The sequence below is a fragment of the Mastigoproctus giganteus genome, chromosome 8 (assembly GCF_048544385.1).
Source record: "Mastigoproctus giganteus isolate SK-2022 chromosome 8, ASM4854438v1, whole genome shotgun sequence".
NCBI lineage: Eukaryota > Metazoa > Arthropoda > Arachnida > Uropygi > Thelyphonidae > Mastigoproctus > Mastigoproctus giganteus.
The window spans coordinates 143,241,218-143,261,465 of record NC_143582.1 but is presented as its reverse complement, the minus strand read 5'-3'; the positions used below and the strand labels follow the sequence as shown (position 1 = coordinate 143,261,465).

At 34.6% G+C, this 20,248-nt stretch overlaps 1 protein-coding gene across 2 annotated transcripts in view; it reads right to left on the bottom strand.

Moving 5' to 3' along the window:
* The window catches only part of LOC150081878 (ubiquitin-like protein 7), an 84,924-nt gene that overhangs the window by 20,594 nt on the left and 44,082 nt on the right, over positions 1-20,248 (bottom strand). For both annotated transcript variants that reach the window (XM_090379786.1, XM_090379787.1), the window contains exons 5-6: positions 17,099-17,156; positions 5,093-5,264 (exon numbers count right to left, since the gene is read on the bottom strand). In XM_090379786.1, the coding sequence (XP_090235912.1) occupies positions 5,093-5,264; positions 17,099-17,156 (230 nt within the window). The remainder of the gene's footprint in view (positions 1-5,092; positions 5,265-17,098; positions 17,157-20,248) is intronic.

Genomic DNA, 20,248 nt, shown 5'->3' with positions numbered 1-20,248 from the left:
TCGCTTTTTTTTTTTTTTTTGCAATTCTTTTATAAATTGAAAATTTAAAATAGTTAGACAAAATTTATAGGCATCATACTGTGTTATGTATTGTGCACTGTTCACATGATTTAGGACAATCTGAGCCAATCAGCAATTAGCACATTCGTATCAGAGATGAGAAAGATTCCCACCCTCAAAGTAACCACTCGTGGATGCGGGTAGTAAAGGTCCATACAGTGAAGCATTCAGTTGGTTGTTGTTTACGCTATTTACATGTGTTGGAAATTTATTACGCTAACATTTTTTTTATTAATTGTCCTATTAACAAATCGTGTTATAAAGTTTTTAATTTAATAGAATAAAGACACACCACACTGTGTCTGATAAGAGTAGTTAATTGAATCCTAGTGCAATATTCAGAGGACAGAATCTGATGAAAGCCACCCTAATGTGTGTAGGGCTATGAATATGTCTCCATTGACTATTACTATAACTATGAAGAATGCTAATAAAATAAAACAATCGAAGCAAAGCGGTAAAATTTTGGGTGCCCAGAACCTACCCTGTGATTTCCGATTGACTCCATTATATAAAGGGTTCCATTTGCATCGATTCCATTTCGCCTGTCCCCCTAGGAACCTAACCAAGACGTAAATCGAGGGCTACCTGTATAGAGTATAGATGTATACACCAGCTCCCTTTTTCCGCTTGCTACATATATTTCATATTAGAAACAGAGGCCTTACTTCTTGCAGTATTTCCTTTGGTTTTGGCTGATGACCCTTGATGAAGTTAAAATCTTAGGATCAACAGCATTAAGTACTATTTATAGTATTTTATTTAATCTCCTTTTAATTTTCATGCACTTATTTAATTTTTCCATTGTAACTACATCTGACAGTTCAGCATTCCCCACTCACTCTAATCTACTTATCTACATTCCATTATGGTTGCTGGGTATTTCTGCTATTACTAGCAGTGCCCCAGGTCCATAAACCATCCCAATGTATTAAATTATCTTTCCTTTTTTTAGCTGTTACTTTTCACTACAACTAATTATTTATACAGTAAATATACATATATATATATATATATATATACATATATATATACATATATATATATATACATATATACATACAGTGCTTTTTTTGGGACAGTACGCAACGGTGCAGAGTACCGGCACCTTTATTAACAGTGATGTGTAACATTTGGATGCAATGCACTTCGAAATTTGTAATATTCCATAAATTTTTTTTCACATGTCATTCAAATAAGCTGAAAATTATTTAACTAAATTTGCATTTTTTTACTGTTTGTTGTTAAGATATTTACTATATAAAACTGTATAACCATTTTTATAATTATAAATTACTCAGTCAGACCTCTGTTTAACGAAGTCCTTTTTGTAGCGAATTATTTTGACTTCCCCTTGGAAGTTACATTTAAAATAGTTTCCATTGAGCGAAGAAAATTTTCATATAGCAAATGGAATACTCTGAATACACCTGGATTTTTAGAATCATCTTTTTCGTCATGCCCACATAAAGAAATTTCAAACTGTCCACAAAATTTAATGCAGTCTATTATTTTAGATAACACCTCACAATTCTTGGTATCTTGTCTGTTATGTTTGCAGATTGAAAGTCTGTAGGCCTTTTAGGAAGCGCAAATATTAAAGAACAGCTTAGTGAGCTAAGCTGTTCTTTAATATTTACGCTTCCTAAAAGCGATAGAGAAATCACATTATCAATATGTTTCTTCGAACTCTCATGTTTTAGAGTTTTTTCTTTCGTTCTGTTTATGTTTGTAAAGCCACTTTTTGTCCACGTTAAGAAACTTCTGAACAGTAAACATTGAATACAAAACAATGCATTTTTAACTTCACAACCACAGAGCCAACTTTTCCTTTGGTACCATTCAGTTTTAAAACTGCAAATATATTTCTTATTATTACTTTCAATAATCAATTTTCCGGTTAATACAAAAATACAGTAAGTTCCCGACATACGTAAGAGATACGTTCCCAGACTTTTTTTTGATTTGGTAGTTGTTGGCGCATCGGCTTCTGTGGCCATATTGCACCTCCCAAGGTTTTTGCAGTACTTTGATCCAAGCCCGAGGCGGGAATCGAACCCGCGACCTTTGGGTTGCCGGGCAGGTACTTTACCCACTCGGCTAGCCCGGTCGGCACGTAACTTGGGAATGACTGAAAAAATATTGCTACTATATCCCTGATATGCAAAATTACAAAAACCACATAATATCCTCAGAAGAATTAAGAAAATTGTTATATAAATTTTTAATTAGTTCAATTAAAAACTATCTGGGAACAGAGGTGAAGTAGTCGGAGTGGCACATAAGAAAAGAAAACATAAAAGGAAGAAAAAATGTATGTTATTGTACTGTAAAAACTGATTTGTATTTCGTAGCCTTGATTATTATAGCTGACCGCATTGATGCTGATTGCTTCACCGCTTCTCGAATTCTGTCTTTATTATGTTCACTGTTGCCACTGACAAATCTGAATTCCGCACGATACTTGTTAATGTTTGGCCATTTTCATACATCCTTATTATTTTAATTTTCTGATCCAACTCAATCGCTTTCCTTTTCTTGATAGATTTACTAGTACCCCTGTCACTTATTCTCTTAAGAGGCACCATGATAACAGTCAAAATTAAATTTTCTGAAAAGAACTTCACAGGTTAATGCGAAAACTCACTATTATCACCCCACATGAGCTCACATTTTACTAAAACACATTTCTGGAGGTCACTGCCATAAAACAATAAAAACAATTTGCACTTTCCGGGTTACTGAGCTTTTCTGTTAGTGCATATAATTATAAACAGGTAGTAAACTCGATCTTATTGCATTTGCGATAATACCAATAGCTAGAATTCTGTGGATTTTTAAGTTATTATAGTGAAATGTGTGTCCCCTTCACTGAAATCTTCAGTCAAATTAAAAAAAATATAAAAAACATAACGTAAGTCCGAACTACATAAGCCGGAGGACTTACTGTATCAAAAAATGTTCAGCAACCTATGTAAAAAGTATGGCAATAGATAAAAAAATGAAAAACTTAACACGTACTCCAATACGAAGCTTCCCTTTATTTTTTGCAATATTGATTTTAAATGTAATGATTTAAAATCAACCCTTTATTTAGCTTCCCTTTATTTTTTAAAATGTTGCATATGGTTTGGTCACCAACATTATAATGGTTCTTTAGAAATTTTAAGCTATGCACTATTTTCAAACTTTTGAATAATTTCAAGTTTTTGTTTAATTCTCTTGCATTTGCCCATCATTTTCATGATTTCTAAACCAAAAAAAAAAATATATATATATATAGTTACTATTTGTAAAATAATAAGAGGTCCAAAGATGGGCAATGCTCCTGATGACATAAGTACATCTGTGTGAAGAAAGACCTCAAACATGTTGGCTGCAGAGCTTGGAAACCCAACACCTTAAAGGAGATTTTACTAATGTGTATAAGATTCTCAGGGGTAAAAGTATGAAAGTAAAATGAACAAGATTGAAATTTTCATCATTATAAATGATTCCAGAACTAAGGGGCTATAAATTAAAATTACACGGGAAGTGGGAGGGGGATGGTCAGATTGCACTGCTGGAAGTTCTCTTTTAGCAAACAAGTTGTTAATTATTGAATTCCATGTTTTTTTTTTTTTCTCCAGTGCAGTAAAAGCCTGGGGCTTCCTTGCACCATACGGCTAATACTAATGTTGCATGATAAAAGGATCATGCCATTAACATATTTATAAATTTAACATCTCAATCCAAGTGTTAACAACTGTACATAGCCTAAATATTCTGCTGGTAGTGATAAAGAAAATTTTTAGTGATAAAGATAAATGGACCACTAGGTGGCAGTGATCACAGTGTGCTGAAGTGGGATTTACTCAAAGGGGTAACTACCATTAGGGGTAAAGGGAAGGGTTATTGCTTTCGTAAAGGCGACTACGATGGACTGACACAGTATTTAAATTCTATACAGTGGGACCAACTTATGATGTTACCAACAGCAAATTCAAAATGGGAAGCATTCAAGCTTCCCACTGGAGGGTTGTCAAGGACACTACTGACACTATGCTGCTGCAACAGGATCTGGAAAGGTTGAGCAGATGGGCTGAGAGGTGGCAAATGAAGTTTAACATTCACAAATGTAAAGTACTACATATGGGAAAGAGCAACCCCAGAGCAACGTATCAACTCTGTGGTACGACACTGACAGTGGTAGAGAGTGAAAAGGACCTGGGGGTGGTTGTGCAGGCAGATATGAAGTTCTCTGAGCAGTGCAGACAGGCTGCAAGAGTAGCTCATGGTGTATTGTCAATGATATACAGGAATTTTTCTAGCAGGGATAGGGAGGTGATTATTCCCTTGTATAAGGCAATGGTCAGGCCGCATCTTGAATACTGTATACAGGTCTGGAGGCCTCATTTCAAGAAGGATGTAGAGCTGCTGGAACGAGTACAGAGAAGGGCAACAAGATTAGTGAATGGAACAAAGGGGTGCTCTTATGAAGAAAGGCTTAAGTTTTGCAAATTACAGTGTCTGGAGACTAGGCACCAGCGAGGTGATCTGATAGAGGTGTATAAAGCCTTCAATGATTTGAGCATGCTCAATGCTGATGGGATTCTCCCTCTTGCTCAGAATAATCACCTGAGAGAGCATAAATTCAAATTGAGGAAAGACAGATGTAGGATAGACGTGCGGAAATTTGCCTTTAGCCAGCGGGTGGTTGGTTGGTTGGTTGGTTGGTTGGTTGAACAGACTTCCATCCCTTGTCGTGGAAGTTGATAGCCTAAATAAGTTTAAGGCTCAGCTGGATAGATATTTCGAACGAACAGAGGGGTGAAGTGGAAGTGGTTATTTTTTTAATTTTTTTTTTTTATTTATTTATTATTATTTTTTTTATTTATTTATTTTTTTTTTTTGGCTGATGCTGCATAAGCTTGCTTTCTTGCATCAAATGCCTCTACTAATGCTAATGCTAAAAAAAATAGCAAATTTTTATGATCTATAACTTATTCAAAAACTAACTCTTTTAAAAATTAAAATCCATTTTGTAAAATACCTGATCACTGTCTGTATCCATATCATCATCATCACTCAGAGCATCTAAGGAATAAGATACAACAGATGGTACTGACTGATTTGAAGCATTCTGGGAGGAAGATGCCTCTTCATGAAATGCAGCAGCAACATGAGTAGCTGCTTCTGCTAACGATGGATGCATTTCAACGACTCTGTCAAAAACAAATACCACTGCAGTTTTAGCAAAATTCTGAATAAAATTCATTAATGTAAAGAAAAAATGTAGTAGCATTAGAATGTCCAAATTATATAATGAAGGATTTATCCAACATCTTAAAAAAAAAAAAAACTCGTCAACCTCTATTATCAGTAAGTCAAATTATTCTCTATTACCAGTATGTGCCATCCGATTCTTCCCTGAACTTATACCAAACTTTCTGCCTCAGCAACCTCAGCCAAATTATAATCTTATGTTACCTGGAGATATAGTTTATTCCCATGATACGTAACATACTGCCCAAAAGTAAATTTCCTGAGACCAGTGTTCTGTTTCTCCTTCTCCTTAAGATTTTTGATTCATATCCTCCCTTCCTAAGATTTTTCCCACTTACCAGGACAGGATAATATGCTTCCATCATTCCCTTCGGGGGAGCCTATACTGCTCATTCAGGCTGTCCCTAAAGTGTCTAGTTTCCAGCTTTGCAGTCCACACCTTCCAAGCCACTCCTCACAGTTAGGAAGGAATGACTTAGAAGGTGTGGATCAATAACTATTGTGGCTAGAACACTTAATGATCTCCAATACAGTTTCCTTTCTTCGAAGAGTCTACAGTACACTTATTATTATTTTTTTTTGTTGCATCCTCCAGAGATGAATACAATCCCAGGAGCTCACATCTGGTGAGTATGGGCTTGGCACACCCAGGGTCCTGAGCTGGGTATCATCATTCTTCTATTTCTTGGTGATTCCCTTCTCTCTCTCTCTCTCTCTCTCTCTCTCTCTCTTAGGGTAACTTGGGAATTTTTTTTTTTGGCTGGTGCAGCATAATCCTCAGGCTTCCTCGTACCACATAGCTAATAATAATAATAAAATAATAATAATCCAAGTATGGTCTCACTATTGGCTGACATGGGCTACATTAGTTAGTTTAAAGCTTAGTATAAACGCTCGTCCATGCCAGCTTAGTCACCCTGACGTATTACAATCTGCCACTTGTTTGAAGAGATCTAGGTTCAATTCCTGTTGACAACTGAAAAAAGTTTTGAAGTCCTCTTTATTTCAAGAATGTAATTAGTCAATCTTGGCAGAGGAAGTAGTTCTTCCTCACACATTATTCCAGTTTTTTCAGCCCACACATCCAAAATTAGCCTTCAAACACATACTTCTACAGACAACATATATATGGAAATAAGTATATACTTGGGCCTATTAAAATAATAACTTTTAGAGTATACTCATTTCTGATTATTCTGGCTCTTGTCTTCAAGCAGCCTCTTATCCACCTAAAAATCTTCCTCATAATTGCAGACTACTCCACTTCACATAGTAACTTCTCGTGAGGAACTATATCATAAGATTTACTAAAAACTTAGATGTATAATGTCAGAGTTGTTTCCTGCATCCAACTGTTTTAAATATTTTATGATAATAATTATTCAGGCTGTCATGCAAGACTTCTCCTCCAAGAAATCCATGCTCTGATCCCTTTGAAATTCCATTCTTATCTAAGTGTGCCTATGTCTTTAATATTAGCAGTGATAAAACAATACAAGGAAGCAAGCTTATACAGCATCAGTTATAACATACAGGGTGTCTCAAAAATACTGGTACAAACGTTTAGGGGAGGTAGGTAACATCTAAAGGAATGTGAATCGCATAGGAACCCATAACCGGAAACATCACCGTAAGTCGGTAGTCACCGCACAAAGAGCATGCATCGATATACGAACTGTGAGCTGGCAGACATACACCTAGTGTATGGATTAGCAGAGGGCAATGGACGAGCTGCTCAACGAATTTATGGAGAACACACTTCCCAGACAGACATGTACCGGACCAACGTTTGTTTGGGCGTGTGCATCAAAATTTTTGCGATTATGGGTCATTTAGAGGTAACAGGAGTAGTGCAGGCAGACCACGTTCGACACAAACTCCCGCCATGGAAGAAAGTGTGCTGAATGCCGTCCAAAATAATTCTACTACCAGCACAAGTGCTGTTGCCTCTGCCTTAGGATTTTCTCGTTGCAGTGTACAATGTGTCTGGCACGACGATTCCTTACACCCCTTTCATCTCCAAAGGGTTCAGTTACTGCTCCCCCAAGATTATCCTGCACGTATGGCTTTTGCGCAGTGGTTTCTCCAAAAAAGTATTCAGGACTTGAATTTTCCAGCATATGTTTTGTTCACGGATGAGGCTTATTTCACTCAGGAAGGCTTATTCAATCAGCACAATGCTCATGTGTGGGCTCCATTGCGGCACAGCATCGCTTCGCAATAAATGTGTGGGCAAGTATGGTCGGTGACTGTTTAGTCGGCCCATACCTGTTACCATCCAGCATGAACTCCACTAAATATTGGATCTTTCTTGAACAATTCTACCAGGGTTACTTGACAACGTTCCAGCAAATGTGAGACGCAACATTTGGTTTCAACATGATGGGGCACCTGTCCATTATGGAAGGTGTGTTCATCATCATTTGAACAGGAGTTTTGGGCGTCGATGGATTGGCCGTGGTGGACCCGTTGCCTGGGCCCCACGCTCACCTGATTTATCGAGCCTTGATTTCTTTCTGTGGGGAGCCCCTCAAATCTATCGTGTATGAATCGCCTGGGGAGACGGAAATGGATCTCGTGGCGAGACTCATCTGCGCTGCTGCTACTATCAAAGAAACTCCAGGTGGGTTCGACCGTGTCCGCCAATCCATGCTGCGTCGGTGTCACGCATGCATCGCGTCTCATGGTGGAACCTTCGAGCATCTGTTGTATTGTGAAATGCACCCATCTCGTACTCCATTGCTAATATTATGTCAAATAAATATTTGCCACTAATTACTGTCTCGTGTCATTTCTGCTTCTTGTGCCTCTGCTACTACTTTCCCGTGGCATTTCCGGTTATGGGTTCCTATGCGATTCACATTCCTTTAGATGTTACCTACCTCCCCTAAACGTTTGTACCTATATTTTTGAGACACCCTGTATATATATATATATATATATATACAGTCGAACTTTTTATAACGAGCATCAAGGGACCGACAAAATTTCCTCGTTATAACCATTACTCATTATATCAGTGATGAGTTAAATCTACCTCCTATTTTTTTTAAATTCTCAATAACTTGATAAAAAGATAGATTCAAAAAACAAAAGAAATATTAGAGAGAAAAAAATAATATTAGTATATACATACATATTATTTATATTAATATGCTTGTATTCTATTTTTAAATAGATTGATCCATCCAACCACTGTTACATACAAGATCGTTGAATCCAAATTTTTTAGCAAATTGTTTTGCTTGGGCCTTCAAGATTGGGCCGTCTATTGAAAATCCAGCACTTCTTTTTTGTAGTGAACCATTGAAGCAATGTGGTGTTTGTAACCTCCCACTTTCCAAATTTTCTTCTTTTTTTTTTAATCGGTTATGTTCTTTTCTAATGCTGATATATAAACATGTTTATTCTTCCCCAATGTCATTATTGTTCAAGAGGACAAAGAAAGTTTTTACACCATGTTCAAACTCATGAATAATTTTGACTCTTTCACAAATCGAGAGAGAGAGACTTTTTTTTTATTAGTAGACATGTTTCCGAAGGAAGGGTTCATTTCTAACTGATTTTATTTAAAATGACAGTAAAGTTATCTGCATACAAAGTTCTTTGAAGTCCTAAAATGCATACAAAGTTCTTTGAAGTCCCACTGAAAAAATTCTTAGATGTCCTGAAATAAATTTATGGTTCAGCGAATACAAGACAATCTGTAAATAGGGTAATGCGACAAATAGAATGCCAATGCACTATTCTATAGCCTCCCATCCCCAAAAGGACAAGGTCATAAACCAGCAGCTAATCCGATGCAATGCAGGTGGTCATAAAAGCTAAGTCACCCTTTTCATTTTTGTCTATTCCAAGAATTGGTTTTTTTGACCCTGAGCAATTAAGAATGTTTGCATAGTTACCAAAATTTGTACAGTATATCCATGTAGTACGCTCGTTAGAACAGTGAGCAATTTTTTGGGAATACGTGTAAATTAAAATCTTCATGGGTTTTTGCTCGTTACAGCCATGATCTCGTTATTTCTGTGCTCATCATAACCAAGTTCAACTGTATATATATATATAAATATAATCCAATTAATCCAAAAAGTAAATAAACAGATAGAAAATAATAAAAATATATATTAAAAATAAATAAGAAGAATAGTAGGAAAGCTAACATCAGTGGCAGCAGAAAAGCACAATCCACTACATGTTGCTTATAATAAGCTAAATCAAAATAGGATATTTGCCAGTAGCAGGGCAAACCAGTAGAGTGAAAAAGAACTTAAATCAAATGAAATAACATAACAGTAACGGAAAAATATATATAAGGGAGGGATAAAGAAGAAGAGGGTAGTTTCGAAGCAACGTTCCTAAAATAATTTAGAAAATTAAGCCAGTTAAAAGAAATTTAGTGGTGCCCCCTGAAGGCACCCATTTCCGAATTATGTGAAATGAGGGTAGTGTCGAAGCAACGTTCCTAAAATAATTTAGAAAATTAAGCCAGTTAAAAGAAATTTAGTGGTGCCCCCTGAAGGCACCCATTTCCGAATTATGTGAAATCTCACTAAGGTGGAAACGTAGACTAACAACATTACATGACCAATTAATAAAATGAAATAAAATAAAATAGACTGACCATTATGCCCCATCTTGACAGAGGACTACAAGGCCAATAACAGTCAGGGAATCACTGCATTTCGAATGCTAAACAAATCCATGCAACAACAGAATGATACTAAGATCAGACCGCCGATGCAATAGATTTGCATAGCAGTGGTCCTTATGCAGCGAAAAATAATAAAACAGAAAGCCTAGTATTTGCATGGCTAAACCACACCACTGACAAAACAAGGGTTGAACTGAAAATATATAGAAACAAATTAGGCTATAGATGCATGGATTTGTTTAGCGTTTGAAATGCAGCGATTCCCTGACTATTATTCAATGTTTCCATTCAATGTTTCCTGTGGTCTTCCGTCAAAATTTTGATGAATCTTGATGCTAAGAAAGCCCCAGGTCCCAATGGTATTTCTCCACCTGTTCTCAAAATCTGTGCTCCTGAACTTACTCCTATTCTTTGCCGCCTTTTTTCACTTTCTGATTCCAAAGGTGTTTTTCCTTCTGCTTGGAAATTTGCTCATATCCAGCCAGTTCCTAAAAGGGATGACAAATCCCTCCCATTCAATTATCGTCCCATTACAATTACTTCTACTCTTTCTAAAGTAATGGAGAAATCCATTAACTGTCAACTCTTAAACTACCTAGAAATCTTCTGTCTGATCAACAATCGCCAGTATGGATTCCGTCAGTGTCGATCCACTGGTGATATTCTGGCTTATGTTACCCATTTATGGACTAATTCAATGGAAAGGTTGGGTGAAACACAAGTAGTTGCTCTTGATATCTCAAAGGCTTTCGATCGTGTTTGGCATAAAGGTCTTCTAAACAAACTTTCATCTTATGGTTTGCCAGCTGTTTTTTGTAATTGGTTATCCAGTTTTCTCTCTAATCACTCACTGAGGTTGATGGTAGATGGCTCGCTGTCTTCTAACTTCTACACTAATGCCAGTGTCCTCCAAAGTTCAGTTCTTTCCCCCACTCTTTTCCTCTTGTATATTAATGACCTTCTTCCCTTGACTGGAAATCCTATCCACAGTTTTGCCGATGATAGCACATTGCATTTCAGTTTGACAAACCTCGCCCTGCTCAATCAGCTTCAACTTCTCGAATATCCGCTACCAATTCCTTAAATGCCGATCTCCAGGTAATTCTCCAGTGCATCAGAGACAGCTTAGTTGATTTCAATCCTTCTAAAATTCAGTCTTGTCTTATATTTCGCAAAATAGATTCTTCTGCTCCTATGCTTATCTTTGGTGACACTGCAATTTCTAGGCAAAATGATATATCTCTTTTGGGGATTACCCTGACTTCTAATCTCTCTTGGCACAAGCACATTACAAATATTGCTTCCTCTGCATCTAAAAAACTTGGTTTTCTCTTTTGCTCTCAGCATTACTTTTCTTCCAAACAGCTGCTCACCCTGTATAAATCGCAAATCCGCCCTACCATGGAATATTGTTCCCACATCTGGGGTGGTGCCCCCAAAACCTCTCTCAGGCTTCTTGATTCCATTCAGAAGAAGGTAGTTAGGTTAATTAATGATTCATCTCTAACAGAGTCTCTCCACTCGCTGTCTCATAGACGTACTGTTTCTGCTGCATGCCTCTTCTACAGATATTTCAATGGACACTGTTCTTCTGAATTTATTTCTATAATTCCCACTCTCTCTTTCAAAACAGTCCGAACACGTGCAGCCACCAGCCAACATCCATTTACTGTCCAACTTCAAACTCACAGAACCAACTTTTCATCTTCCTCATTTATTCATTCAACTGCTGTTTTCTGGAACAACCTTCCTTCGTACGTATTTCCTGAAAATCACAGTCTACAGAAGTTCAGGTCCAATATCAAAAAATATCTTCTGTCATCTTCTCAACCTCCAACCCAAGCACGGTACTAAGTACTTTAGGTTCTAATACCTCTCATGTTTGGGGTTTACATAAAAAAAAAAAGTTCGTTAAACAGAGGTCCGACTGAGTAATATAGTATTCTAAAAATGGTTATAAAGTTTTATATAGAAGATATCTTAACAATAGATAATGAGATGCAAATTTACTTAAATAACTTTTAGCTTATTTGAAAAGTAGGTAAACATGCGAAAAAATTTAAGGAATATTACAAATTTCGAAATGTATTGCATCCAAATATCACACATCACTGTTAATAAAGGTGCCGGTACACCATACCGTTGCATACCATCTCAAAAAAAGCACTGGCCTTGCTAATTACTGATTGGATATATTGAATGGTGCTAGCTCTTGAAAAAGTGCCATTCAAGGTATCCATCCTATTATCAATAATTAGCTTCATAATCATTATTTTATTTTATTCTATTTTATATTTTATTATTTTATTGCTAATTATATGTTTATTTGTAGGGTATAATAAAGTAAACCTGCACAGGCTATCTTAGTCTTTATAGGTTATTTTTGCCTAATGACCAATTTTGTACTTTTATGTTCAAGTTTTATCATACATCTGCTCTTTTGGGTCTATCTCACTTTGAGCACCTATATGGTACAAATTACATTACACTCTGACAGTAGTAATTATATATATATATAAATTGTGAACTTTAATTATGATAAAAAAAATTAGTTTCACAAGCATCAGTGGCTGCATTATAGCATAATACACCACACTGCATGCTGCTTATAATAAACTAAAATAAAGATAAATAAAACATATGCCAATAGTATTGCAAACCTGTGGAACAAAAGTAAAAGTAAATCATACATAATAAAACAAAAGGGGAAGGGGAAGATAAAAAAGATAAAGGGAATTGTAGAAGGAATGCTCTAAAGTAATTTTTATTTATTTTTATATTGTTATTTGGTATCATTTTTTGACTTTTCTAAATTACTTTACGAGCATTCCTTCTACAATACACATTATCTTGATTATCTTTCCCCTCCCCTTTTTGTTTTATTATATATGGTTTATTTTACTTTCACTCTACAGGTTTGCCATGCTACTGACATATGTTTTATTTATCTTTATTTTAGTTTATTATAAGTGGCATGCAGTGGATTATGTATTAATGTGGCCACTGATGCTTGAAATACTAATTTTCTTTTTCTTTTTATCGTAATTAGTTAAAGTTCACAATTTATTGTACATGGTAGTAGTGAGACGATATGCTAATGCAGAACTCATACTGCTCTCTATAGCCTAATTATTCTTATATATTCTGATTCAACAGTGACTTTGTCAGTGGTATGGTGTTGCCACATTAGTGCTAGGTTTTGTTCTATTATAATTTTTTACTGCATAAGGGCCACTATTATTCAAATCAATTGCATTAGTGGGTCGATCTTTGTATCCGTTCGCCTTTGCATGGATTTGTCTAATGTTTGAAATGCAGTGATTCCCTGATTATTACTGGCCTTGTTGTTCTCTGTTGAGATGGGGCATAATGGCCAGTCTATTTTATTTTTGTTGGTCCAGTGTTTAGTTAGTTTTCGTCTCCATTTTTAGTGATATTTCATAATTTGGACCTGGTGCTAGCAAGGGGGGGGGGGTTGCTGCTAAATTTTAATTAACTGGCTTATTTTAAAATATTATTGTTATTTGGTATCATCTTTTGTCTTTTCTAAATTACTTTAGGAGCATTCCTTCTACAATATCCTTTATCTTGATTATCCCATCCCTTTTGTTTTATTATGTATAATTTACTTTTACTCTACAGGTTTGCCATGCTACTGGCATATATTTTATTTATCTTTATTTTAGTTTATACATATATAGGGGCTGATATTTAGTGAGTATGGACTTGGCACACCCAGGGTCCTGAACTAGATATCATCATACTTCTCTTTCTTGGTGATTCCCTTCTACTTCTCTCTCTCTCTAAGGGTAACTCGGGAATTTCTTTTTGACTGGTGCAGCATAAACCTCAGGCTTCCTTGCACCATATAGCTGCTAATAATAATAATAATACAGCAGGCCCTTGTTATAAGGGCCTGCTGTATTATTATTATATGCGGTTCGCTTTATGCTGATTCGCTATAATGCTGTTCTTATATTATAACCTGTATCTGACAATAACACTGTCACAAATCACTATAATGCTCTTTTACAGATTGCATTTTTGGTATATTTAACGAAATCGTTTCATTTGATTGAGTCGATAGCTTGAAAATGAAAGCAAAACAGCATTAAAACGTTTCCCACGAGAATTGTGAAATTTTCCCACGCTCAGTGAAATTTTCTCGCATGCTAATTTAATTGCAGTACTGTGACTTGTTACCAGATCAACATTTTAAAAAATTATCAAGTATATTGCTTGTAATATTTGCGTTATCCGAAGTCTAATCATCACTCAGTGCAGCATTAGACATTGTGTGTAACGGACAGTTTACTCGAACGTTGTATCATAATTAATGCAACCAATGCAGTTAAATTTTCGAAGAGTTAATAATGGTGGATAAGAATAAAAAAGCAACAATGTCTGGATGCAGTATGAAGACTATAAATGTAAGAAAAAGACTGAATTTGAAAATTAAACTAGATGTTTTGAAGCGAATCGATTCCGGTCCACGACAAGCAAACGTGCCATAATTTAGCACTGCCAAGTTTAACTGTAAGGCCAATTATAAAAAATAAAGAATTAATTTTAGCAGCGGGAAAGACAGCTGTTCCACTGCAAGCAACTAGGGCTAGGTGGCTATTAGGTTTGAAACTGAGAGACTTTAGCTAATTTTATTGAAGATAATATCCAATGCAGAATTCAGTTAAGCTAAATATTATATAAAGAGAGAGAGAGAGAGAGATTAGTCTATATGATGAGCTAAAGAAAACTCACCTAAAAAAAAAAAAATGTGGAACCATTTAAAACTAGTAAGGGCTGGTTGAATAGGTTTAAAATCCAGGGAGAAGCCGCAAGTTCAGATCAAGAAGCCGAAACTTTCAAAAAAGAACTTGTTAAAATTATTGAAGAGGGGTATTATGTGTTATACTTCTCAACAAGTTTTTAATATAGATGAAGCAGGACTTTTTTGGAAACGAAAACGTACCAAGTTTCAAAATGGCAAAGGATCAGTTGACTTTACTGTTCAGTGGTAACACTGTGCGGGTTTAAAATTAAAACCCGTTTTAGTTTACCAGGAAGAGGGCTAAAGTACAACCCAAAATTGACACATTTTTCATGATTAAATTCATCAATTAAATTAAATCAATTAAAATCAATTTAGATCAATTAAATTCATGATTTTAATTGGAATTTTAAGTTTAATTTTGATACGTAAGTAGTTACCACATATTATATACATATGTAATGCAGAATATTTTATATATACAAATATTTGAATATTAAATATTTTGACCGACATTTCTGCATCTTTTCACTACCGTTTATTATTGTTTAGGAAATATCCTATGGCACCGACCGCAACTCACAAATACATATGTTACCTTATGGGAATGCAGCACTCGCTTAGCGTGGATTCACTTAGCACTATTTTTCCGGAACAAATTATCAGCGTTAAGCAGGGGTCGCCTGTAATAATATATATTCCCTTGGAATATTGTCCGAGAAAGAGTGAAGTGGTATTAGCATTTAGTTTATCCTAACCATTTGAGGCCTTTAAAAATTCAATCATATCTCCTGGCAGTTTCCTAGTTTCCAGCTACTTCAATTTACAGAACTCAAGTCTATTTTACAGAGACTACCTTCTTATGCCCTCAACTAATCTTATTGCTCTTCTCAACATTAATAAAAAATTTATATATCTTACCTAAAATGAGGCTTCCAAAACTGTATACTGTATACAGTATTCAAGAAGAGATCAATTTTCTGATACAATGGAATAATCCCTGCATATTATTAACAGAAACCCATAAGACCTCTACTAGCAAACAGTCTGCACTGCTCAGAAAATCTCATGTTGGACTGTAAAATTACCTCTAAGTCTTTTTTCATTCTCCACTACTTTAAGTATTGGAGAATGAAAAATTACATACCATTTGGTATCATCCAAATTATATGATACAAGGATTACTGATATTCAAATGCAGTACCTTGAATCTATCAATATTAAATCCGAACTGCCATTTTTCAACCCATTTGCTCCGATTATTGTAATCAAACTGCCCACATTTGTATCATCAGCAAGCTTGGACATTAAACTTGGTAACTCTCCTACATCAACATCATTAATAAATATTAAAACAATAAGGGGCCCAAGATTTAACCTTGGAAGACTATAAAATTAGTCCATGGACAGCATTAATCATTAATAACCACTCTGTCTACTGCCACTGAACCACTCTTCAATCCATAGCAATAACTTGCCCAAAACGCTGCTCCAATTTGTACATCAGTCATTCACGGAGAACAGTATCAAAAACTTTACTCTAATGTAAATATATGATGTCAAAATTAATTTTTGCTTCCAGTTCCTTTGTGATTAACCTCACAGTATGTAAATCAAGATTGGTCAGACAAGTTCTCCCTTAAAAAATCCATGCTGTGATTTTTGTATAAGAGTAAGAGCCTGCATCACTTCTTTACCTACCTACTCCATTATTTTCCCTGACACAGAAGATAAGCTTACAGAGCTATATAAATTACTTTGCCCTTTGATCTCCCTCTGTGAATAGGAGAGAGACCTGGACATCCCCCAAATCCAAGGATGTTCTCAAAATTATGGCTAAAGGTTTGCTTATCTCTCTTGCTGCTTCTTTTAATATAATTCGATAGATTATCATAAAATCATTATTGTAAAATTGTAATTATCATAAAATCATTTAACTTCTGGTTAGAATGAAATATATTTTTATGCTAAAGTATGGTATTATTTTTAAAAAAAAACTACAGTAATGTTGAATTTGTCATTAAAAATGGTGAGCTATTCAGTTCACTGATAAAAAAGAAAGAAAACAATATGCAGGATGAAATTTGTTTACAATAAAAATGCTTGCTTGTTCATATCTTTTATTCATTGTTTAAGTCATTTGAAAAAAAAAAGAAAAAAACAAAAAACATAATAAAATAAATCTTTCTATTAGAACAAGTATGTTATATAAAGAGTGCACTATATTTTAATAAAAAAAATAGATTTCAATTTCAAAACCAGATTTTCAGTATATACTGAATTTCTGAAAAACTATATTTACTGAAACTATTACCATTTATTACTATTATTACACATAATTGGGCAATTACCTGTGAATGTGGGTGGGATCTGCCAAAAGTAATAACAAATCTGGATCTTGAAGAATAGCTAATATAGAAATGCAATACATTATTTTAGTAATGATAACTGAAAAATTCACAGATATCGTTTGTTTTTCCAAACAAACAAGTTTATTCAGTAGAAAGAAGCAATTAAAATAGCTATATAATTATCATTTTGATAGAAGATATCAATGGCAAACACAAACGTTAGAAAACATTCCTTAAACTGTATAAATTTTTCTTTAAAATTTTATATAGGTGGTCCACAAGTAAAGAAATTACTTTGAATAACTGCTGATCTAAATATATACATAAATTATTTGAAAAACAGTTTATAATTTTTTTTTTTATTGTTTCATAATAATTTGAACATAAGAAAAATACCATGGGCCTTACAATGAAGAAGAGGATCAAACTTGTAAATTGGCATGAAAAATATGAAAATGATGTCAAAGTTTTTTGAACAAAAACTACCCACTATGATGAAGACTATAAAGCAAATTTTGAAGGAGTCTGAAGAAGTGGGAACAGCACACAATTTATGAAAAGTTGGTAGAACTTGTATCTCAAAGACAATTGGCAATCTGGAATTGAGAATACTGAAAGAAGTTTAAAAAGTCTTAGAGAAAGCAAAGTTTGGAACTTAAAATACCTAAAACTAACAGAATCATAAATTTCATAAAGGAATTTAAATACAAAATAAGATAAGGTTTATCATTTCATGTGCTGTAGCATTTGGATAGACCCAGATAGAAGATCGAAATTTATCAAATGATTTTTGGCCACAAGCATTACAAAACCAAATCAAGGATGAAGCTATAAAAATGGTTAACTTTATTAAACAAAGACCAGTTCACTTCAGAACGTTTAAAAAACTGTGTGAAAACCTGGACAAAGAGCACATAAATCTCCTGCTACATACAGAAATCTGGTGGCTTAGCAGAGGAAGGGTTCTAAACAGGGTGTTTGGGCTGAAAGGTGAATTGCAGGAGTACTTTCAAGAAAATAGTAGGCCAGATTTTGCTAAGTTCATCTTCAAAGTACAGCAAAATCACACAAACCAGCCGAACAAGTCTCTACAAGGCCCTGCAGAAAATGTTTTGACTTCAAGTGACAAGATTCTTGGATATAAAAAGAAACCGAATCTTTGGAAAAATCATGTTGCAAAAGGAAATTTTGAAATGTTTCCATTGCTGCTTGGGCTTTAGAGTGAGGAAGGATATCAGCAAGTCTCAAGTCTTATTGAAACCACCTGGAAGAACTGCACAAAAAATTGAACTGTATTTCCCTCCTCTTCAACACAGGTGTATGATTGGATGAGGGACCCTTTCTCTGAATCTTCTGCTCAGCCTGAGAACCTAACTTTGAGAGAATAGGAAGAACTTTGTGAGCTGTAGTCTGATCATACACTCAAGATGAGATTTACTGATCTGCCCCTAGACAAGTTCTGAATTTCTTTGAAAGAAAAGTATCCTGCCATTCATCGGATAGCAATGAACATTTTGCTGCAGTTTTCAACTTCTTACATGTGTGAGCAAACATCAAGAGCAAGGACAGAAATAGACCCATTTCACATTAAAGAGGTAAATTTCATTCTTTATTTTTAGTTTCAAAAATAACTTTTTATGCCTATAAAAGAGATCAAGAACCAATGCATGTGTATAATAATTTTGTAACTGCTAGGCTGATCATGTCACTCAGAAAGGCTGATCATGTCACTCAGAAAGAAAATGTTTTTTCAAATCCTTGTATAAAATTGTGTCTTTGGCTATATTTTTATTCATGGTGCTTTGGCTTGTGGTTTTAGTAGCTTTACTATTCAACACTGTCAATAAATTTTCATGTTGTTAATAACATTAATTAAAATCAATTTACAATCTTTATTTAACTCTACTGAGCCTACCTTCACAAAAATTAAATCCCATTTTGTCTTAAGCCAGTTATTTAACAGAAATTTATTGTTGCCTTATGAGTTTTTAAAATTTATGAAAAGGAAAGAAAGAGATTAATTTCAAGAAAGGAATGCTAAATTTACTACCTGTTTTTTTTTTTTCAAGGAAGGTTGGCTAAAAAGTCAGTTTTAGTTTTAAATAGGGGAAAAAATTACTCTTGCATATGGTACAAATTTGTGATGGGACTTTTAGGACCTCCTGGGATAAGGTAAGTAAGGTTTAAAAAAAAAAAAAGGAAAAACTGAAGTTTCCTCTACCTATATTACTGACTTGAATTAGAGATGATATCCTTTGTAGGGAGGGGGGGAATTACAAAAAGAGTAGGCTAATAAGTTGGCTAAAATAAACATATCCACAGAAAAATATCATTCTCTACTCAAAAGAGCACTGACAATTATTACTATATCTACAACTTACGGATAACACTAACCTACTGTGGGCTGTAGATATAATAATTTTTATGCACAAGTTCCCTGAGACCTGAAAATTATTTCAAGGGTAAAAAGATTGAGAAAGGCTGGACTAAATTATCAAATCTAGCTATATTATCTGTTGAAAATGAACAGCCAGTAAAATTAATTTTGATGAGGTTATCGATAAATTTACTGACATGAAAATGAAAACTATAAATCTCATCTGTTATTGATTTTCATATTTTGTATCTCTTTTTTTTATTATATACTATATAAATACACTATACTTCATTCACTGAATTTTTAACATTTCTTGCAAAATGTTCCTTCATTTTCTGTGATCTTTTAAAATCAATTAAGTTTTAAGAATAAGTTTTTTTTTTTAAGTTGATAACATTATTTAGGGGGTGACACCAGAAGGATCCGCCCCGGGTGCAAAATACCATAGCTACACCGCTGGTACTTAGTAATAAGCACACAGGTCTCTGCTGAAGCTTCAGCAGCCAACAGAGAATTTGAGAACATTTCTGAGGAACTGTGTTCAAAAGACTGCAATTCTGTAAACCCCAAAATGACAGCTATAATGAATAGATATTGTAATTGTTTTATTTTATTTTTAAGTTTATGTATACTTTTCTGGTGTGTGAGCTTTAATTAAAATATATATTTAAAATAGTGTTGCTATTTACATTATAACATATTTCCTTACATTAGTACAAAACATGTCAAGTTCTGAGATTCACATTATATACAATATCTATAAAGGATATTTA